The sequence below is a fragment of the Nipponia nippon genome, unplaced genomic scaffold, assembly GCF_047370975.1.
Source record: "Nipponia nippon isolate SJK-2023a ecotype South Korea unplaced genomic scaffold, ASM4737097v1 scaffold_2, whole genome shotgun sequence".
Lineage (NCBI taxonomy): Eukaryota > Metazoa > Chordata > Aves > Pelecaniformes > Threskiornithidae > Nipponia > Nipponia nippon.
This window is the reverse complement of record NW_028262336.1, coordinates 130,039,280-130,062,428: the sequence shown is the minus strand read 5'-3', so window position 1 is coordinate 130,062,428 and position 23,149 is coordinate 130,039,280. Positions and strand designations below refer to the sequence as shown.

General features: G+C 49.5%; 1 protein-coding gene across 5 annotated transcripts in view; it reads left to right on the top strand.

Moving 5' to 3' along the window:
• The first annotated feature begins 10,970 nt into the window (after positions 1–10,970).
• POLD3 (DNA polymerase delta 3, accessory subunit) overlaps positions 10,971–23,149 on the top strand; it is a 30,764-nt gene continuing 18,585 nt past the window's right edge. For all 5 annotated transcript variants that reach the window (XM_087758814.1, XM_087758812.1, XM_087758813.1 and 2 more), the window contains exons 1-6: positions 10,971–11,138; positions 12,808–12,863; positions 14,732–14,834; positions 17,322–17,361; positions 18,962–19,094; positions 21,890–22,154. In XM_087758814.1, coding sequence (XP_087614940.1) covers positions 11,079–11,138; positions 12,808–12,863; positions 14,732–14,834; positions 17,322–17,361; positions 18,962–19,094; positions 21,890–22,154 — 657 coding nt within the window. In that variant the 5' untranslated portion in view covers positions 10,971–11,078. The remainder of the gene's footprint in view (positions 11,139–12,807; positions 12,864–14,731; positions 14,835–17,321; positions 17,362–18,961; positions 19,095–21,889; positions 22,155–23,149) is intronic.

Genomic DNA, 23,149 nt, shown 5'->3' with positions numbered 1-23,149 from the left:
AAGGATCCTCTGGAAGAGCTCAGTTAGGCAGCGAGCTGGCATGTGGTGGTGTTGGCAGGTGTTTGGGGACAGCAGCCCCAGAAGGGACACTGGGGACGTGTCCAGGTGAGACCCCCCTGGAGCCCTGCGTCCAGCTCGGGGGTCCTCAGCACGGGAAGGACATGGAGCTGTTGGAGCGGGGCCAGGGGAGGCCACAGCAATGGTGCGAGGGTGGCACAGCTCTGCTGGGAGGAGAGGCTGAGAGCTGGGGGGGTTCAGCCTGGAGAGGAGGAGGCTGCGGGCAGACCTGATTGCGGCCTTGCCGTGCTTAACGGGGGCTTGTGAGAAAGGTGGGGACAGGCTTTTTAGCAGGGCCTGCTGCGACAGGACAAGGGGGGATGGTTTTAAACTGAAAGAGAGGAGATTCAGACTGGATGGAAGGAAAAAATTTTATACTATGAGGGCGGTGAGACACTGGCCAGGGTTGCCCCGAGAGGTGGTGGATGCCCCATCCCTGGAAACATCCAAGGCCAGGCTGGACGGGGCTGTGAGCACCCTGATCTGGTGGAAGGTGTCCCTGCCCATGGCAGGGGTGGGACTGGATGGGCTTTAAAGGTCCCTTCCCACCCAAACCCTTCTGTGATCCTCTCCCCAGAGCCGCAGCCCAGACGTGTAGCCATCAGAGCGAGGACGGCTGCAAGTGACGGCCTAGTCCTGCTGATCTGAAATCACTACAAACTTCATCTCTCACATCAAACAACTTGCACCTCGGCTGCCTGACCCAGAGAACTTTGGTACAAATTATAAGTAGAGCCAAACCTCAAATTGTCCTGGAATTATAACTCTCCAGCGCGCTTTCACCCGGCCTCTGCCTCGAGAGGCGAGAGCAGAAGTCGCTCAGACGGGTTGTTACTCATCTCCGACATCAGTCTCAGCGTCTTCATCTTTATCTCTACCCCGCGTGACTTTTGAGGTGCCTTTGATTTGATACTGTTCTCTTCATGCTCTGTGCAAAGCAATGTGAAAAGTGACAGTCGGGATGGTAAAAATTGCTATTCCCTCTGTCTTCTCTTTCTGCTGCCAAAAACCTGCCAGTGCAGAATGTTTTTCAGGAATTAATCTCCTGAGAGAAGTTATTTCTGCTTTGAAGCAGTTGTCTCTTTTAAAATGTCTTATTTCAGACACCAAAGTGGGAAAAAAAGGTCATTTCTTCCAACTGTCAGGGATCAGACCTGGTGCTTTTTCCTTCTGTGAGAAGGAGCAGATGAACCCGTACGTGTCCGTCCGGGAGCTGCGAGCTGCAGCGGCAGCAAGGGAGCCTTGTTTCAGGAGCCACCTCAGAGACCCGCTCCATTTTCACCGGCACATGCAGATTTGCAGGTTGCTGTTCTAGTCACGTTGAAATCAATAATATTCTTTACAAATATAAAAGAGCGGCTGCCTTCTGCTACTTTCAGGTGCAGCTTTGAGGTTTCTACTGTCGGTGGACTTGCTGTTTGAGTGTCGCTAGAAGGAGAGCGGGGCTGGCATCGTGAGGGACAGGTATGGCCAGAAAGCACTGTTTTTTTCCCCAGATCTGAGCTAAAGCGAGGTTTAGGGGCCGTGAACCCACCACAGCATCCTTCCAGACAGCAAGGCAACGGCTGCCTCCATCTTATTAGCTTGGGATGCTGATTTCTCCCATCTCTTCCTCAGCCCACCAGGACTTCTGCAGGTCAGGGGCCAGCTCTTCTGAATTATGGCCACCTCCTCCCGCCCTGCCTGCTCCCCACCCTCTCTCGCTGGCAGCTCGGGGTGGTCTGGGTGATCTTTCCACAGACCCCAGCAAACCGCTGCTTGCTCTGCCTCCGCCGGGGGATTCTGTGCAGCACTGGGGTGCAGAAGAGCCCCGAACGCCGTCCGAGGCGTTGCAGAGCCGGCGGGTCGCTCCCGCATCACCCCTCTCGCGCAGCAGACGCGGGGCAGCGGGGAGGCAGCTCCGGCGGGAGGCGCTGGGATGAATCCCTTTAGGATGACTGTGCTTCAGATGATCCTTTTTCCCCTGCGCTCGGTGATCTTCTGTTGGAAAACGAGCCGGGAGAGGTGTGAGCTGGGGAACTTGGGACCCAGACGAGGCAGGAGACCAGTTAGGAGTCGGAAGATGGGAGGACTCACGTGTGATGTGGAAACAATTGTGTTTGCCTTTATTTATTAAATGCTTTTAGATTCTGAATGGAAAGAGCTTTGACATTTTAAAAATGCTGTTTTGCAGTGCTCGGTATCTTAAAGGCCTTTTTAAACTCAAAAGCATGAATCTTCAGGCATTGATGAAGTTCCTACCCTTCCTTCTCTTTTCTTCCCGACTAGGGAGCCGCTTCTCTCGCTTCCACGCTGCAAAGCAGGCGTCACGGAGGTCCGCAGGATCATCATTCAGGTTGGAAGGGACCTCGGGAAGTCTCGGATCCAATCTCCCGCTCAAAGCCAGGTTGCTCAGGGCTTTATCCAGTCAGGTCTTGAAAACCTCCGAGACCAGCGATGCGCAACCTCCCCGGGCTCCTCTCCCACTGCTTGACCATCCGCATGGAGAAAAAGCTTCTCCTTATCTCCAGTCCGAGCCTCTCTTGTTTCAACTTACGCCTATCTACTTACCTCAGAGTATAACGCAGGTACGAGTGAGATCAGAACCAGATCCCATGGCGTTTTTGCAAACAGAAAAGAAATCCTCGGCTAAGAACTTCAATAAACTCACTCTTACCCTCAAGCCAATCTGCAATACCAAGACACACAAGGACCGTGCCCTGAAGGTGAAAAGTGTGATTTTGCAGTCACCAGGCACGTTAACCCAGGTCAGGAAATCATCCCGAAAGCTCAAAGCAGGAAACTTAAAGGAGGAAAAAACAAAAGATGAAAAGAAACTTTTCTTTTTTAAAAAATGATGAGTAATGTATTAAGACCTGCACATTCCTTCCATAAACCAAACGCAAATGTCCGTCCAGGAGCAAAATGTCGCAGTACAAGAATAGCTACAGCGAAATGAAGCAAAAGAGAGACCGAGAGTATGAGAGAAAGTGCACGGGCCGCCGGGGGAAGAGGATGTATATAATTTTGTTACCAGCAAAACAAACACGATGCCAAGTGAGTAATGCGATTGCTGCGACCACGAGAGAAACACTAGCACGCTGCGGGGCCACGTGCGTCACGTGAGTTTATTTTAACACTTATTAAACACGTCCAATTTCCTTCCCCGACCTTTGCCAGGTAAAAAATTCTTGCATTCCCGTGAGGGTCTGCATCCACCCGGGGTTCTCACGGAGCGAGCGGCTTTGCCCAGAGCAAGGTGCACCCCTGCTAAAGGCGGCTACCATCGTGCGGCGTCGCTGGGTACCCTCCCAGGCAGCGGTGCTTCTTTGGGGCTCTATGCCTGTTGGAGCTGTGCAAGGTCACAGCTGCTCCTGGGATCACGCAACCCTGTTTGCCCCAAACCCAGCTATTTGTTTATAATGGGTTATTCTTCGGCTCGCTCAGCTCTTTAGGGCATCACAGCAGGTGATTTCGGAAGTGCCAGTGCACATCAAGGGGAGCGGGCCCCTTTCAGCCACAAATTGCATGAGCTGAAGCTGCTGTGAAGCAGCAATGGTGTGAGGGTCAGCAAGGCTCAGGGCCGGGTCCTGCACTGGGGGCACAACAACCCCAGGCACCGCTGCAGGCGTGGGGAGGAGCGGCTGGGAGCTGCCCGGCGGGAAAGGGCCTGGGGGTGCTGGTCGACAGCCGCTGAACACGAGCCAGCAGTGTGCCCAGGTGGCCAAGAGGGCCAGTGGCACCCTGGCTTGTATCAGGACCGGTGTGGCCAGCAGGAGCAGGGCAGGGATGGTCCCCCTGTGCTGGGCACTGGGGAGGCCGCCCCTCGAATGCTGTGCTCAGCGCTGGGCCCCTCACCCCAAGGCGGCCATGGAGGGGCTGGAGCGTGGCCAGAGCAGGGCAGCGAGGCTGGGGCAGGGGCTGGAGCCCAAGGCTGGGGAGGAGCGGCTGGGGGAGCTGGGGGGGCTCAGCCTGGAGAAGAGGAGGCTGAGGGGAGCCCTCATCGCTCTCTGCAACGGCCTGAAAGGAGGCTGGAGCCGGGGGGGTCGGTCTCTTCTCCCCAGGAACAAGCGATGGGACGAGAGGGAACGGCCTCAAGCTGCGCCAGGGCAGGTTTGGGTTGGGAATTGGGAAAAACTTCTTCCCCAAAGGGCTGTCAGGCCCTGGCCCAGGCTGCCCAGGGCAGGGGCTGAGTCCCCATCCCTGGGGGGATTTAAAAGCTGTGTAGATGTGGTGCTTGGGGACATGGTTTAGTGGTGGCCTTGGCAGCACTGGGTTAACGGTTGGACTTGATGATCTTAAGGGTCTTTTCCAACGTAAACGATTCTGTGATTGATGCCACCACTCCATCAACACTTTAAACTGGCAGAAGCCTGCGCGCTGTCAGACACAGCAGTGCCACCGCCCTGCTGCTCCCCCGCAGCAGTGTTTGTGTGACTGGGTCGAGCTGGCTTGGGGGGGTTGATCCAGACTAAAATTAGTGCAAAAAAACGTTTGTTTTAACCTAAGCTGGTTTTCCTGACCCAGCTGGCAGCACGGCTGCACAAACACTCGTGCTGGCAGTAAGGAGGAGACGGTGGGCGGCGGGAAGCAGGTAGGGAAGAGCAGCAGAAGCTCTGGTTTGCGTAAGCTGAAGACTCCCGGAGCTCTCTCGCCATTCCCAGCAACAGCAGCAGAGCTTCCTCACCCGGGCTGGCGGCGAGCAGCTCCAGGGCTGCCAGGCGAGCGTGGTGGTGTCCAACTGTCATCTGCTGACTTCGGAAGGGAACTGCACGGGAGGAGGTGGCTTTGGAAATGCCGTGCCCACGCCTCGACAGGAGGTCGATGCCTTCGCAGACCGCATCAGCTGTCGTCGTTTGGCCATTTTCAAGCTCTGTTAAGGAGAGGACCCCTCTCACAACTCTAGTGGGTCTTTTTCAGAATTGCTGTTTCTTGCCACCACTTCTCAACTCTGTTACGGGTTATTTTCCCCCAAATCTATTAACCAGCCTTTTTTTGGAGTGGAATCTCCCTAGCAGCAAAGTAAAGATGGTCGGAGACATCAAAGAGCCCATCTTCAGCCTATTCTCAGAGCTCAGATCTTGCATTGCAAGGGGCAGCTTAAATTTTCTTACTACTTTCTTCGACTAGGGTATGAGATAGGGAGGAGGGAAGGAGTGGCCCTGTTTTCTGCCCCTGGGCACAGTGTGTGACACGGCTGAGCTGACGCCGAAGAGTTTGCTCCCGATGTCTCCTTGCCTGCCTGTCCCCGGGATGCTGTAGCTGTGCACTGCCCTGTAGTTGGGGAGATGCTTTCCTGCTCATCCTCATCTCTGCTTTATCAGTAGCCATTCTTCAGTGGATTTTCATTATTTCCTAGCGGTTCCTCTTGTTTATCTTCTTTAATAGCCTGTCTGCTTGTGGAAACACATCCGCGTAGCTGCTAGAAAACAAGCTGTTCTCCCACAGCTCCTTCTGTGCCCATCCTACTATTGAATAAATGTCAAATACTCCATGCTGAGGCACACTAATTATCTTGAAATAAAAGACATCAAGAACAGGAGTCCATAGGGGAACTATTCCATCAGCCTTCCCACGCAAACAGCCCCCAGAACATGCTCGGAATGAGACGTGGGCATGATGTTATGAGAGGTTCATAACCTGAAGTCAGAAATGCCAGCTACTAATGTGACCGAACACGGGAAATTTGTCACGATGCTTTGCAGGACGTTCACATCAGTCACTTTTGTTTAGACGTGGCAACGTGTACTCGGTGGAAGCAGCGATTATATTCCTCTGGCTGATCCATTCCCAGTTGGTTACATGTGCCTTTTTCTACTATAGCGCTTAAACCTCACGTTTTTATTTTTTGAGAAGGGACTCTTAATAAAAAAGTACAAAAAATCTGGGGACAAAAGGTGCACAAGGTATAAAAGTAAACCTATCTGCTCATACCATTAACAACGCAGCATTTCTCTTCGTGAAGGCATGCGGCACGGTGACGCACCACAAAACACGTGAGTGGACTGGGAACCAGCTCCAGAGGAAGACACTTAAATTTAGGCGTCTCCACATATGCTGGGTGTCTAAAACTCTCCGTGTCGCTCGTGGAGACAGCAGTCAGCGCTGTCGGCGGTGCCAGGAGTGATGTGGCTGACTACGATCGACAGCGCCCGGCTGGCGGCAGTCCCGCTGCTGTTCTCCGCTGGTTGTCAGAGATGTGTTCCTGCTCATATTTCCTTCTTCCACCTGCAGACTTATCTTAGGAGTTTCTCAGATGCCTCTCCCTTGTCGGCATTATTGCTGCCTCACTCAAGATTTTTTTATTGTGAACACACATGGAAAAGAACACAGAAAAGATGATTAAGCCGTGCAAACATATGCATCTGTCTCAAATGTTGCTGTCTCCTATAATATTAATTTTTGTTCTAGTTAATGAACTTGCCTGGACTGATTCTGGCCCTTGCAAGCCTAGAAGCAAATTAATTGTGTTGGGTTAACGGCTGGACTCGATGATCTTAAAGGTCTTTTCCAATCTAAACGATTCTATGATTCCATGATTCTAATTCCCACTGTTTTTCTGATGGTGTTTGATCCTAAGTCTTCCAGCTATGGTTGTCCATTTTGTATAGTTAAGGACGGAGTCATCGCCTTGACTCCTTCCTTAACTATAGCTCACCCATCACACAGGGCTCCTACTGAAAAGTCCCCACTAATTCTACCTGGTTATTTGTGATTTGTCTTGGTGGCAGAAAGGAGGAGGGTCAGGCTCGGTATCTCCTTACATATCTGTCTTACGACTTTCATTTCGCAACTGAAATCCCACACTTCTGCCCCAAAGCTGGATCTTCAGAAGCCTCCAAAGGATTTTATGAGCTCCACAAGGAAATGGGTGCCAGTACCTGGCTGAGGTTTGGACAGATTCAACTCACTGTGCTTTGACCCTGGGATCTCTACATCCCTGGTCTCCCTTTGGCGTTGGTTGCTCAAGGAAATCCCCCTGATACGGCATTAATTAGGACTTCAGCAGAACTCCTTTCACTCAAACTCCTCGGGCAGATGATTGCCAGCTACTACATAAAATAAATTTCCAGAGGCTCTGCCCATTCTTTTCTGTTTTTTGAAAGCACTGGTGAAACAACCGTTATTGTGAGTCCTCGGGCTCAGTTTCTGCTGGTGGTTTTGGCTGTGGGCACGTCACGTCACCGTTTCTTTTCCCTTTAACTGTAAGAACAATGTAAAAGGGCATTAATATGAAACTGCTCCACGCTTTGCTCACAGGTTGAAATTTTTATTTCTTCGTTTGTCAGCTGCTGTGTTTCAAGCACTGTTGGATAGGAACATTTTTGCCCAAGGACTTGATTCATGAGATGAAATTGCATACCGACTCTTCATCCGCTCTGGGCAGAACTGGAGACGGCTCATACTAGCGACAAGAATAACCGCCGAGTCCCAGAATCTGCAAAAAATCATTGCCTTTTCGTAGCGAAGAGCAGTATGTGGGTAATGATTTTGACCTTTCTCCTGCTCCTTTTGAAATCAGAAGGAAAACCTCTGAAACCTTCATGAAAGGTTCTTGCTCAGCACTCGCTAATTAATACCTTGCAGCATCACTGACGTTAAGGCTGGTGTCACGACCTCGCGCACCTAGAGGAAGATTACTCCTTCACGATGTTAAGGCTCATTTTGTGATCTTTCCTTCCAAACCAGCAGAATCTATCTCTCTACTTCCCCTCTGTTGCAGCTCTCAGTACCAATACAGAACGCATTCGTCTCACACACCCAAATTTCATTTGAAATTCTCCCGACGTTCAGTCCCGTAAGCTGTGGCACTCCATATGGACCTCCCAGTTTCCCAAAGCCAGTACTCCTAGAGACAATATATAAATCAGGAAAAGAGCTAGTGCTCATAAAGGTAATGTTTCAGTGATCTCTTTGTCAGAGGAACTCGCTTCTGACCCCAAAAGCACGTTTTTCAGCCCAGCACCACGGCCCACCTGAAAACACCGAGGGCGGAGGAAACATGCATCAGTTCTCTCCCGCAGGAACGGATGTTGTGGCGGTGGTAGATGCTAAGAACTTATTTCTTTTGTGTTGCTTTTACCTAACTGTCAGTAAAACGAAGCAAGCCATCTGCATGCAGTGCCAGGGGAACAGCTCCCTGCCAGAACAGCTTTATTTTCCCAGTGAAGGGAGAGGTCTCTGGAGTCGATCCAGGGTCGTTTCATATGTTATAGACTATTCTTGACCATTTAAATCGTAGGCTCAATTTGTAGGCAAGACTTTGCTGACCTAACTAGATGGTATATGGCAAAAAGCAATTCATTGAGCGAAAAAGAGCTGATAAATGTGCAGGAGACAGAGGGATTCGGGTCGATGAGGTCCAGGGAGGGTGGGAGATGCCAGACATCCCTCTCCCAGCAGCAGCAATCTCTCAGACCCAGCCAGCCCCCGCATGGGACCAAGCTATAAACCAGCCAGGACAGGTAAATAAGAAACACGACAAATAAAAAGTAGTATAATCCACACTGAAAGGAAAAAAAAAAAACCAACCTCAAAACCTCCTCATAGATTTTATCAGATTTTAAATTAACTTTATCATGGAGAAGTATTTAGAAAACAATATAGATATATCAATGAAGTCCTCAGCTCACTGTGAAGTTGTATTAAAAACAGGATGCAAATGGGATGGGATTGGGAATTAAAGATTGGGAATCTTGTGTTCCAGCGTTTGCTATTTATCTTAAAAAAGAAAGCATGGAGTAATATTTAGCTGGTGCTGTGAGCAGTGCTGGAAGTGGTCACCAGTGGAAATATGGGGAGAGTTGAACTGAGAGTAAGAATGGTTTTAAATAACACCTCACCCTGCCTTTTAACAACAGCAGCATTTATTTGGGGGAGGGAGCGGCAAGACTCCAATGCCTGGTTTGCCTCTGCCATTCCTGTGAGGATCAGGAAGGGCTGAAAAAAAAGGAAAATCGGAAAAAGGGAAAATTGGCGATTCCCAACAAGTAGGTGGTTTACCCTCCCTTGCTCTGTGCCATGACCTGGAGAAGAGGAGGCTGAGGGGAGACCTTATTGCTCTCTACAACTGCCTGAAAGGAGGTTGTAGCGAGGCGGGGGTCGGTCTCTTCTCCCTAGTAACGAGTGATAGAATGAGAGGAAATGGCCTCAAGCTGCGCCAGGGCAGGTTTGGGTTGGATATTAGGAAAAACTTCTTCACCGAGAGGGTGGTCAAGCATTGCAACAGGCTGCCCAGGGCAGGGGCTGAGTCCCCATCCCTGGAGGTATTTAAAGAACGGATAGCTGTGGTGCTCGAGGACATGGTAGAGATGGACTTGGCAGCGATAGGTTGACGGATGGACTCGATGATCTTAAGGGTCTTTTCCAACCTTAACGGTTCTATGATTCCATGATTCTATGGCTCATCCTGCCCTGGATGTCAGGGACGAGGTGCTGGGTCAGCCCACGGCGGGGCCAATGGAGGCGAGGAGCAGCGAGGTGGCGGGAAGGCTGTGGGTCTGCGACGGGACGGCGTGGGGACGTGTGAGGGGATGGTATGGGGCCATGGGTCTGTGGGGGGACAGCACGAGGATGTGTGAGGGGATGGTATGGGTCCCTGAGGGACAGTGCAGAGCCGGGGGTTCGTGAGAGGACGGCGCGGGGTTGTGCGTCTGTGAATCATAGAATCATTTAGGTTGGAAAAGACCTTTAAGATCATCGAGTCCAACCGTTAACCCAGCGCTGCCAAGGCCACCACTAAACCATGTCCCCAAGCACCACATCTCCCCGGCTTTTAAATCCCCCCAAGGACGGGGACTCAGCCCCTGCCCTGGGCAGCCTGGGCCAGGGCCTGACAGCCCTTTGGGGAAGAAGTTTTTCCCAATACCCAACCCAAACCTGCCCTGGCGCAGCTTGAGGCCGTTCCCTCTCGTCCCATCGCTTGTTCCTGGGGAGAAGAGACCGACCCCCCCGGCTCCAGCCTCCTTTCAGGCAGTTGCAGAGAGTGATGAGGGCTCCCCTCAGCCTCCTCTTCTCCAGGCTGAGCCCCCCCAGCTCCCCCAGCCGCTCCTCCCCAGCCTTGGGCTCCAGCCCCTGCCCCAGCCTCGCTGCCCTGCTCTGGCCACGCTCCAGCCCCTCCATGGCCGCCTTGGGGTGAGGGGCCCAGCGCTGAGCACAGCATTCGAGGGGCGGCCTCCCCAGTGCCCAGCACAGGGGGACCATCCCTGCCCTGCTCCTGCTGGCCACACTGTTCCTGATACAAGCCAGGGTGCCACTGGCCCTCTTGGCCACCTGGGCACACTGCTGGCTCATGTTCAGCGGCTGTCGACCAGCACCCCCAGGCCCTTTCCCGCCGGGCAGCTCCCAGCCGCTCCTCCCCACGCCTGCAGCGGTGCCTGGGGTTGTTGTGCCCCCAGTGCAGGACCCGGCCCTGAGCCCTGCTGACCCTCACCCAGTGCCTGGGCCCATCGACCCAGCCTGGCCAGGGCCCTCTGCAGAGCCTCCCTGCCCCCCAGCAGATCAACGCTCCCGCCCGACTGGGTGTCCTCTGCAAACTGGCTGAGGGTGCCCTCGATCCCCTCGTCCAGGTCGTTCATAAAGATATTGAACAGAGCTGGACCCAGCACTGAGCCCTGGGGACACCACTGGTGACTGGTCACCAACTGGACTTGACTCCCTTCAGCACAACTCTTTGGACTCCGCCGCCCAGCGAAGCGTACGCCCGTCCCAGCCCTGAGCAGCCGGTTTCTCCAGGAGGACGCTGTGGGAAGGGTGCCGAAGGCTTCACTACAGCCCGGCACCCACAGCACCCGCCCACAGCGCCCACAGCGCCCACAGCGCTCCCCTCACCCCGGCACAGCGCGGGTCCGTCAGGGAGCGGGCGGGCGCAGGGACCGCGCGGCGCCGGGCGCACCGCGCTCCCTTTTTGCCCCCGCGCGGCCACCGTCGCGGCCTCCCGCGTCCGGGCGGGTTGCCATGGCGGCGCGCTGGCGGCCGCGGCCCTGAGCTGGGCGGGAACGGCTCCTCCCGCCTGCGGCCTCCGCGGCCCTGTCCGCCCCGCCATGGAGGACGAGCTTTACCTCGAGAACATCGACGAGTTCGTCACGGACCAGAACCGCATCGTGAGTGCTGCCGGCGGGGCGGGGGGTGCAGGAGGCCGCCGCCGTTGCGCGACCCCCCCCAGGAGGGAGCGACCCCGCCACAGCGTGGCTGCCGTTGGGGGGGTGGGGTGGTCAGCCTTCATATTTGGGGGACCCCCCTCAGGCTGAGCGCCAAACCCAGCTCTGGGGGTGCTGCAGACTGGGGGGGGGGGGGGGGGGGGGGGGGCTGCAGTGCCACGGCCTGGCACCGTGTCAGCACCTGGGGCCACACCGCTGCAGCCCCCCCCCCCCCCCCCCCCCCACCTCCTCCGCCTCCATTTTCGGTTCAAACAGCCCAAACTCGCAGGGAGCAGCCGCTTTCCGTTGGCAGTCGGAAGGTGAGGCTGGGCCCCCCGTGGCACCCACCTGCGGGACACGCGTGGGTGCCCCGCGGCCGCCCGGCAGGCCGGGAGGAAGGAGGCCTCGGCAGCTGTAGCCGCCTTCCCCCTCAGCCCTGTTTGCTCCCCTTTTGCTCCCCTTTGGGGACCTACGTGGTCGCTTTTCCACAGGTCACGGCGTAGAGTTGATGTGGGCTTTCCATCAAGCCGGGCAGGAGATGCCTTTCTTGGCAGGATTTTTTTATCCCCCTTTGACTTTAAGTTAATTTAATGTCTCTGGAGGGAATTGGTAATGGCATCATTTATATCACAGGAAAAGCCGCTCTCCCCAAATTCCTTATGCTCCCTAGTAGGTGAGCTGCTTTTCAAAAAAAAAAAAAAAAGCCCTGTAGTGACAGCAGTGTTTTATCTCAAGATATAAATGACAGAAGTGTACGAAACCATGGTTTTTTTCCATGCAAGATTGAGGCAGCCTGGACCACTATTTCGGCTTAAAAGTAAAATTACTACTTATTGTCTGTAGCCTCTTAAAGTCTTGCTTTGTTTTTAGGACAATTCAGAAAAATGGTAAGCGTGCGTGTCTGTGTTTCTTTCAAAATAAAGATTTTTGCCTGGAAAGTGAAGTTGGTGCATCTCGTCTGTCAAAGCAGTTGCATTAACATGAACTGCCTATGTCATTATAGTTTATTTCAGTAAACTGCTAGACTAATAACAATTTAATTTAACTGTTGTATTTGAGACAGGAGAAGCCCTAGCCTGAGGATTAGCTTAAAAAGGCAGAGTAGGAGGAGAAACAGGTATAAAAGGCATGCCTTGCCTGAATAATATAGCAAACCAGCGGCAGGGCAGGGTTTAGAGCTGCAGCCTCCCGAGGTTTAGCACGCTGTGCTGTCGGAGTTGTGGTGTTGACAGGTGAGGGTGGCAGAAATCCGATAAATCCTCAGGAGTTGTTTGGGAGAGCAATAAGAGCTTCTCACAATTAAAAATTGTGCTGTTTAATTTTTTCTCTCTGTTGTGAAGCTAGGCAGTGCGGGTGTTTGGAATGGCTTTTATTTACGTGATGGCGTTCCAAGAAGGCAGTCACAAAAACACACCTTTTAGGGTGGGTAGTTTGTTCAGGTTTTAGGGATTCAATCTAATTATTAAAGCACAGGTGGGTGGGTGTCCAAGTGCTCTCACTTCTAACAGGTTTTGCTGGGGGTTTCTTGGAGGGGTCTAAAGAGTTTGACTTACCCATGAAACAAGCAAAGGATGGGGGGCTTAAGTCAAGAGACTGAGGTTTTCTTACTAAAGTATTTTTTTTTCTTCTACAGGTGACATACAAATGGCTAAGCTATACTCTGGGAGTTCACGTCAACCAGGCTAAACAGTAGGTATTAGTGCATCCCACAAACGTTTTGTGGCAAAGCCTTGTTAATTACTGTTTTTGCGATTGTGGTTAGTGTATTAAAATTATCTCTCTGGAAATACTGAAAAATCCTGCGTGTCTTCTCAGGTTATGTTATTCAACACGCCTCACTCCTCCTGTAGGCAGATCTTGCCTTGACTTGATGGGAGTTGTGCTTTAGAGAGCAGCGCTCAGCGGGATGCTTTATGCCGCTTTATATCATAAATACTTAGGTCAGAATAGATGTTTCAGCCTGTTATTACTGCAGAAATGGATGTAGCTCTTTTCATCCTGAAATGCGGATGTGTTTTCTGAACTTGGCTCTAGTCCAGCAAACAGAGCTATGCCTTTGGGAGAATCTGCCACTGCATATCCCAGCTTAGGATGCCGTACATTATCCCTGGATATTGCTGGGAGCAGAGTCAGGAAAATGCAGAGCAGCTCATGCGTATGGCAAACGCTCGTCCGCTCTGATCGCCCTGCTGCGTAGCGCATGATGCGTTATTAATATCTAATTACCAGGCTTGATGGTAAATATTTGAAGGGTGGGGAAGTCAGCTGTGCTGTCAGATATTTTTGCTTCTCCAAACTTAGTATAAATGCATAACCTTGTCTTGGCGTATTCTGAAGAATAAAAATTACTGTAGCCTTTTAAATATGCTAAGAATGAGCTCCCAAGGATTCTGGGGCTGTTGCTATGCAGCAAGGTAAAGTTAAGCGTAAGATTTGGAGGTTGCATAAGAGTGTCGAGTCCCATAATACAAATATTTTCTCTCCTTGTTTCTGGCTATAGCTTGGACCTAAAGGGGCATTTGCTGCTTGCTCAGCTGGAGTGTACTGAGCCCAGCTTCACCTGTCTTGTCCAAACTACTAGAATATCAACTCGGGCATCTAATGTAATGAAGAGATTGTTTGGTCTCTTTCCTCTGCCTGTGTGTGAACCATTTAGATGATGCATAAATCTGAGTGTGCTTCAGTGATGGTGTAGACCTGACTGGAGAGCTCTGCTGGGAACAGTTCTGGTCATACAGTAAACTAGAAGGAGCCAGAGAACTTTTTTGCTGTGGAGAAGATGGCCCAGGTGAAACGGAGGCACCTTCTCATTCCCCTGAAAGCAACCTGGAGATGGAAAACTCCTGTGGCATCTTTGTGCTTAAAACTCTCTCCTAGAAGCTGGAGAAGTGCCTGATAACACGAGTGAATTATTTTAGTGAGTTTGCTGGCTGTGGCAGCACGGTAATTGCAGTCTGTCTCTGTGGCAATGAGGATCTTCAAGTGTTTTTACCAGCTAGTGTGGAGTGCGCGGTAGTGTCTCTGCCCAGTTCCGTGGGATGCTCATCATAAATCAGTGATATATGTGGGAGCTGAAACCTTGAGTCCCAGCTCAATCTTGTCATCACTAATCATGCTCTTTCCTCCCGTTTCTGATCACTGTGTCAGTGGATGTAACTGGGATTGTATAGATACACCTGGCAACGTGATCACCTACCGAAAGTCATCGGTTCCTCTGTCAGCTGTTTCAGAGGGCTGGGTTGTAACAAGGGAAACAGCCTTCTTGAGGGGAGCCTTTGGAACAAGCTGCCTGGAGGATGCGAGACCATCGGCAACCAACTGTTAAAGCTTGCATTCGTTTCACCTTTGGTTTATAGAGTTGTTGGACTGAGATTCTTCAAAGTGGCAGAGGAGAAAGGTGTCTCAGTAAGATTAATTTAATCATGGTTAAAATAACTGTGCTTATGTGAAATGTTTCCATGTCAGGCTGGCTTTGCTCTTGTTCTGTAAGCTTCGTGGAAGGGGCGGTGACAGGCTCTTTCCGTTCTAGGTGATTAACACTGGTTTCTTTTGTGCAGGATGCTGTATGATTACGTAGAGAGGAAACGAAAGGAGAATTCAGGAGCTCAGCTTCACGTCACCTACTTAGTAGCAGGAAACCTCATCCAGAATGGGCACGTTGTGAGTGTTTTATTTCTCAAAGGTGTCTGTGAGCTCTTTGTTCTTGTGTCTTCCATCTTGTTTTGTAATCTTTGGGTCAAAAGCTGAACTTGCTCTCTTTTTCCAGTAACAGGCACAGTGTGCTAGGTCTTCTGCACACGTACAAAATAAGACGCTATCTCTGCCCTAGCATACGAACGATGGGGAGGAAAGATCAGTTGGTCATGATTTGGTAATACAGTGCTGAATAATGCACCAGGGTTTTTATTTAATTAACTGAATTCCTGTTACCGGTCATCTCTCAATCCTGTCACTCCTGTTGGACAGCAAATTTTCTGGAGCAGCCTGGAGGGGCCCTTGTGAGACCAGCTAACCCATTTCCCAGGAGCTGCTGTGGAGTGGAGAGCAGTGTTCGGACGGAGCTTGGAATTCAGTTAGAATAGAATAATAACAAATGATAAATAGAATAATAAATAAATAGTTGAAGTTCTCTTGTTAAACAAAGCAACTTTTTTATCCTGGTATACAACAGAAACATAAACTTATTAATAGTATTTTGTATTTAAAATGCATTGACTTATTAAGCAAAGGAATCATTGCTTGTAGTTAATGTATTTATTTTTTCTCATTGCTCCTGGTCAGATTTTCAAGAATGTCATCTAAAATTTCAGACAGGTACCCCAGGGGCTTTTGAAAGAAGATGAGCAAATTGAGTGCCTGATTCCCTTTGCTCTCAAAAGAATTTCATAGCCAAACACTGAATGCCTTTGACATTCCACTAGGTGTCTATTCATATCTTTAGATACCCAAATATCTCTTACGGTACAATCCACACTCCTCATTTAGAATGAGTACATCTCCAGGTGTCCTGGCTTTTCTTTGTAGATTGGAAAAAAAAAAAAACCTCCAAACCTTTTTTGATTTTCCTAAATAATAAACTGGTTCACGTGCATAGAATATTCTCTTTACATCTCCAAATTAGCCTGAAATTGAAGGTAATTAGTTATTGCATTAATTCTGTACAATAGAATATATTTATTTAAAGCTGTACCGATAGTGTCATGGTTATAGCCTGAGTTTAATAGGTTTTCCCCCAATTTCTATTGGAAATAATAAGGTAGCATCTCTTGGCTCACTAGAATTAGTGAGAGATTTGTCAACAAATTGTAATATTTTAAAGTTTGCCATAATGTATTTAAAACAAACAAGTGAATTCTGACATAGGATATAGACAATTGTTTTTAAACTCTGTCTTGGCAGTTTATTTATTTGTAAACCAAGAGAGATCTACGAAGGTAAATGTACAAAGGGCACTTTTTTGTTTGTTTGTTTTTAAACATCTTATTTTTGAATACTGCAATAGCAGTGCCTCCTCAGGCAGGTGACCTGCAGGTGCAGTAAGTTGTTAGGGGCAGAGATGAAGTGATGCTCAGGGTTAGGAAGGCCGCACAGGAGGAGTTTAAAGTTCCTCGGACCGGGTGTCTGAGGGCTAGCTGGAGCGGGTGGGGGCAGAGGTCAGCTCTGGAAGATACTTCCAAAAGACGTGCAGGCACTGGAGTAGCTGGTGGGTTTTACCTGGCACAACTCAGTTTTGGGTAGGAAAGGGATGGGAGTGCTTAGATGCAACCCTGTGCTCGCTGGTAACCCTGCACTACTGCCTGCTGTCGGTAGGTGTAGCCACAAGGCTATGGATTCAACAGCAAGACTTCTCGGAAGGAAGATCCGGATAGAAATCAGTCACAAATAATTCTCATCGTGTCTTAAACACGGCCCACTCTTTACTCGCAACCTTTTATCCGCCTCAGCGAGGGACCGAGACTCGCAATCTTTCTTTACCATTTCAGGTTGCCTACGTTTTCCTACCTCTTACTCTTTTGCTGGCGAGCCTATGGTATCAGTTAAACACAAAATTAATGGTTGGATTTTGTCCAGTCTGTCTCTTTGCATACTCTCTGTGTTAACTGCAGCCTGTTAAATGTCACAGAGCAGGTATGGTCCTTGAAGACTGGCTCTGAAGCACATTTCCAGAAATGTTCATTTCTGGCTTTTAAATTAATGCTTAATTTCTCATGGTGTTCTGCTTCTCTGGTGCTGTCTCAGAGCCACAAATCGCTACGTTAGTTTACTGGCAATCTAAATGTACATGGGTGATGCAGGCTAGCGTGGCGGATTTCTAGCAGTTGGGTCCTCAGCTGCATTATTTTGCTTTTCTCCGCCCTGCTGCGCAGTTGTTTCTTTCTTGTTTCATCTGTCTCATCTCCCAGTGTCAGGAATGGGAGGCAGGGGGTTGTAGTGATCTGTGAAACAGTCTGTTACAAAAGTAGGAAGACAGAGCTTTAAAAACTAGCGGCTGATGACAGTTCAAAGGCATTGGCAGTGTTCTTTGCAGCTATAAAGCTGCACCTCTAATCGGTAGACTTACTTGTTCAATAGATAACTGAAAATAGCAGTCTTCTGTACAACAGATCTTTTCAAATTTTAAGGTTGCAATTTATTTATTTTTTACAGTGCCACAAGGTTGCAGTAGTGAGAGAGGATAAACTCGAAGGTAAGCAGATCGTGAAAATTATGCGGTTTTAACTTTTTTCTTTGAAAGAACAGCGAAGTGAGTAAAGCTCAGAACTTGCCATCTGCACGTAAATGCCTAGTCAGGCTGCCGGGTTCAGGTGTGTACTTCTTGTACTAGCTTTTTCTCAGAATTTTGAATATCTGAGCCAACAGCTGTGTAACTTCAGACTTTTGACTTGGATCTGATTTTTTTTTTTTTAACGTTGAACATTTTAGTCAGCGATTCTTTTCCACCTCCCTGCCACTGACAGACAGCTCTTCCTTAAAGGCAACAGTATCCGAGTAGCGTATAGCAGTGTCTCGCAGTGTTGTAGAACAATTATGAGCCTTCAGGCTCCCAAGGATGGTGAAGCAGATAATTCTAGTTATTGGTTAAACGCAATTGCAGTCTTTGTTTGCCCTGAGTGACGTGGGTGTTAGTTAAATGTCCCACAAGAACGTTCTCACTTTTGTCTGGGGTATTTGCTTTCACGGTAAAAGGTGGAAAAACCCACCGCTATAACACTGCTTCCTCCAACTGTTCTCCCTGCCCTGTCAGTCGTCTTACCGTCTTTCCAGGTCTGGTCCTGCTGGTGAGGTCTGATCCGTAGCAGTTGAAACACAGCTGCAGGCTCTTCGTTGTTTTCAAATAACATCTCTGGCATTCGAGAACGTACTGTGTCATTTGTGACCTTAAATATCCGTGCTAATGATCTAACTTTGTTTGAAAGACTTGCCTTATTTTCCTTTGTGAAATCTGAAGTGGATTTCTAGTTAAAGTTGTCTTTATCAGGCGAGTAGATTGTCAAGCCGTGCAACTACTGTCTGTCATGTTTGTTGCGTTATGCGTGCTGCATAATATTCTGTTTTGCTGTGGAGGAAGGGGTTGTTCGTGTTTTTTGTATTAGAAGACAGGCCAAAGGTATGACTTACATTTGGAAGAGGCTGAGATTTGTGATGGGAGTAAGGCTGCCATCAGGACTGGCCCCAAGAAATGATTACTGTGTGTATTTTTACAGTGCCTAGAAGCGCTGTCTCAGACCAGGACTGTGTGGAAAGAACAATATAAGCAATGAACAAAGAATTCCTAAAAACCAGCCCTTGCCTTAAGCGGGTAACAGTCTAAATAGCATAGAAGAGGCAAAACCTTGATTCCAGCAGACTACTAGAGAAGACACTATGACGCTAGTTGATACGGTGGACGCTACCTTACTGGCAGAGAGCAGCTCCAGCAGGGTAGAGTTATGACCATCTATTTTCTTCCTTAGCTTTAGGCAGTCATACAGGTGTTCTGGATCCCAAACACCGGGTAATTTGAAGGTAAACACAGAGAGATTGCTCTTAATTCTGTTGTGTCAGAAGCAAGTGTGTACAATGGAAAAGGTGTTTGACAGGCTTGTGGAGTCTGTTACCTTGAATTCGCAATTAGCGAGCACTGAAAGAAGGGACAATGACATGTTTTTATATTCAGGTCCTTGCTGTCAAGTCTTTCTCCATCCTTGGTAGAACCTGATACTTAAAGTTGCCACCTGATTCTGTAAAGGCTATGCTAACAGAGGACTCTTTTTCTCTCTTTTTTTTTTCTTTTTTTTTCTCCCCAGCAATGAAGTCTAAACTAGCCACGATTGCGAGCGTGCACGTCTACAGCATTCAGAAAGCCTTGCTCAAGGACAGCGGGCCGCTCTACAACACAGACTACGATATTGTCAAAACAAACCTGCACAACTGCAGCAAGTGAGTTGCGCCTTGGTTTTTCTTCTTAAGCTGTGTGATTTAAGACCGATGAGGTGTTGTTACGTAGTGCACTTCAGCAGAAGTCCGTGGTTACCAGATATGCCTGGAGTTTTAGAAAGCTAGAAAAAGATATCTTCCAAGTCATGCCAGACCAGTCCCCAGACAGCGCGTTGTGTGGTTGTTTTGTAAACTGAGCTATTTCCAGCTTACAGTTGGTTCACTTGCTCTGTTACTCCAACAGGCAGACTGTTCCAGTACCGGTCTTCTCTGATGGCTAGAAACCTTTTTCTCGTTTCCAGACCAGGCTTCATGACCATTTTTATCCAGTCAGGAAGAGTAAATTGAAACAGACTTACAAAAACATGAGTGATGCACTCAGCAAAGCGCTAACGTGAGTTTGCCTTCTGGTTTGTGAGACTGTGTTTTCATCCACTGGACTCATCCACCTCTCTGAAGATGTCTTGCCAGAACGCATTCTCCATACGTAAGGCGAGAGCCTGAGGCGTAGGGGAGGCACACAAACCAGACCGAGCAGCACAAGCGCCCTTCGTGGTTGAAGTAGAGAGAGGTTGTCCTGGAATTCAGAGGGACTTCAGCCTCCAGGGTTCGTTGTCTCTCCTCCTGAACCGTGCCTGGCAGCTGTGGCTTTTCGTTTATGTGTTGTTTCCACCCCGACAGCCTCAGCTTGATGCAATCAGTACGTACAGTGCCATGACCGATCTGGTTTAGAAGGGGGATGCCTGAATGTTGTGTCATAGAAAGAGTACAGAATTTGAAAGTAGAAACATGGCTGTCTTCACAATGTTGACAAGAGAGCGGCTGAGAGAATAAAGTCCTAGAAGCTGTGTGTGTCAAATGTGAATGTCGGTACCGTGGTAGGTGCTAGAAAGCCCTGCTTCAACGAGGACGTGTGCCGTAGGTTTGGCCGCAGTTGCCTTGTTCCAGTCTGCTGACTCTCGGGCACCCCTGCATGATGATACTTGTGTCTTAGAGGAGTCTGCCTTTCAGGCTTGGGCATCCAGAAGGTTTAGACAATTCAGATTCTGAAATGGCTTTCTGAAGCCTCTGTTTAAATACCTGCCTGGCTTTGGAGCAGAATTTCCCAAGCAAACTAAAAAAACCTCAGCTTCTTCGTTTGTGACCTGGCTGAACTGAATTCAGACTGACCATGTTCCCTCTCCCTTGTCAGCTACAAGAGTTGTCTCTTACGCTTGGGGCAAAATGCCTGCAGTACCCGTAAAAGACAGAGGTTTAACTATGTGCATGTTTATAGCAAACAGAACCTACTGGCTTCTCATCCTTCCCTGTCAGTCCATATATCTCATAAGCTCTGAGGCAAGGATCTTTATTCTCTTCTGTGTTTGCATGGGACCTGTTATGCTGTGAGGCCGGTGGAGGTGGCTGGATGTTGTACTCGTATAACTAACTCGATTTAAGGCATGTTGCTCATGCCAGCTTTCCAAGCGGAAGCAGCTCCTTGCTTGCAGAGCATAGTTCAAACATTGCTTATTTTTTCAGTGAATTATTTAGTGAATTTGGGATCGATCCCATAAGCTATAGCCACACAGCAGCATTAAGGCAAGCTAACTTCCCAAGCGCTTGGAACGCGTGAGGTTTAGATGTGCTTGCTGCACAGTCAATATAACTATTGATGATAAAACATTATTTGTGATCTGAAGGGTTGATGATGTTGCTTATGGGTTGCGCAAAGTAGGAGTGAAGGCTGTCCAGAGAGCGCTCTTGACCATGTTGAAAACAGATTGAAAGTATAAAGGAAAGCAGGAATATTTTTCTTCAGTGTCTTCTTTCCTTCCTTTAAAGGTTTGAATGTCGAGAGGTTGCTGCTGCAGCCGAGAAATGCTGTGGAGATGGTGTTGTTTTGTTAATACATTGCAGTTCCTGATCTGCGTAGAAGCGGACTGTGCTTGTGAGCCACTAATGCTGAGGCACAGAAATTAGTTGGCAGAAGACCGGTTTATTTCTTATGCAAATAAAAATACGCTGTGTAATTCAGTGGATTGCAAGGCGTGAGTCTGTGCTCTTTTGTGGCATTTCTGTAGGAAATCTGGAAAGCCTCTCCTGTGATATGCACAGTGGGGAGCAGAGTTCAGTTATTGTTGGGTACTGCTATTCCTGACTGTCAGGGAATTGTATTGTAACTGTGAGCACATCATTTCGTTGTTGTATCTCCGTATCCTCAAACAGTCACGTTTCAGACTGTTACAAGCTGAGATGTGTCTCTGTCTACTAGTGATTACATGGAAATGACTTTATATAGTTAAGTCTGAATGTCAAGGATATCTTGAGCCGTTTAAGTAGTTTAGCTTCAGTTGTGATTTACTTACCTGGCCGGTACGATTGTGGCTGCTTGTTGCAGCAGTAGTGGACTCTGTCAAAGCATCTGAAAGTTGTAAATGTTTCAGGTCATCAGACAGCCATACAATTTATGCTGCAAACTTTAGGGAGCGTAACCCATTTAGGAATAAAATGCAGTGTGTTCCATCTCCACCCTGGGTGTGGAGACGGGCTTTTCCCCTCCATGAAATCTGAAGAGCTTGTTTAGCATTTGAATGCTCTGGCTCTCACTGGCAGGTTCAGCAGATCTTTTCAGTAGAGGTCTCCATCTCCCTCATTCTGTGCCAGCCTTTCTTTCTTGTCCCATGCACAAATTAAATTGCTCTTTTTCCCATAACAGGAGAACACAGGACCAGAGAAGCAAGGCGCTACCAGAGAGGAAACCGAGGTGAAAAATAAGAAGTTAAAAGGCTAATTAAATTTTTCACTCTGTCACGCAGGTTTAGCGCCATTCACTGTGCTGCTGCGGTCCCCAGGACGCCGGCTGAAGTTTCTCAAGCGCAGACGTCTCTGCAGACTGGTTCCCAGGCACAAAGTGACACGAACGCTGTCAGCGTACCTGTGGTCAACGGCCATGGTCCATCGACCGCTAAACAGCCCTCACAGCAGCCCAAAGGGATCATGGGAATGTTTGCAGCGAAAGCGGCTTCCAAACCCCAGGACACAAATAAAGAAACTAAAGCAGAGGCTAAGGAGGCCCCAGGTGTAAGTTACCTCAGACCCTTTGGCAGCCCTCTGGGTTCATAGTTTTAATGAACCACTCTTCTATCAGAAATAGCGTGGCCAGCAGGAGCAGGGCAGGGATGGTCCCCCTGTGCTGGGCACTGGGGAGGCCGCCCCTCGAATGCTGTGCTCAGCGCTGGGCCCCTCACCCCAAGGCGGCCATGGAGGGGCTGGAGCGTGGCCAGAGCAGGGCAGCGAGGCTGGGGCAGGGGCTGGAGCCCAAGGCTGGGGAGGAGCGGCTGGGGGAGCTGGGGGTGCTCAGCCTGGAGAAGAGGAGGCTGAGGGGAGCCCTCATCGCTCTCTGCAACGGCCTGAAAGGAGGCTGGAGCCGGGGGGGTCGGTCTCTTCTCCCCAGGAACAAGCGATGGGACGAGAGGGAACGGCCTCAAGCTGCGCCAGGGCAGGTTTGGGTTGGGTGTTGGGAAAAACTTCTTCCCCAAAGGGCTGTCAGGCCCTGGCCCAGGCTGCCCAGGGCAGGGGCTGAGTCCCCATCCCTGGGGGGATTTAAAAGCCGTGTAGATGTGGTGCTTGGGGACATGGTTTAGTGGTGGCCTTGGCAGCGCTGGGTTAACGGTTGGACTCGATGATCTTATGGGTCTTTTCCAACCGAAATGATTCTATGATTCTAGCTTCCCTCTTACTTGACTTGAATAACCTGAAACAGCCGTAGTGCAGCCTTGTCCGCTGCTTCTAGTGCTAACCTTGCTGTCCGCTGGGAATGCTCAGCCACTGTTCTGTAAGTATTTAACTGTATAGCACAGATGTGCCTTCTTTCAGTCATCTTGGGCAAAAATATATTGTGCCACACTCTTGATCTATCCACAAAAGTGTATTTGCCATAACGTTGACGCTTTGACATTCCTCCTGGAGCCAGATCTGCAGCGAGTATAAACCAGCATAGCTGCATTATTGAGACAGTTGTTCCATTGTCTGCAGTTACGCCAATATATACACCGGTTGAGGATCTTGCTCTCTCC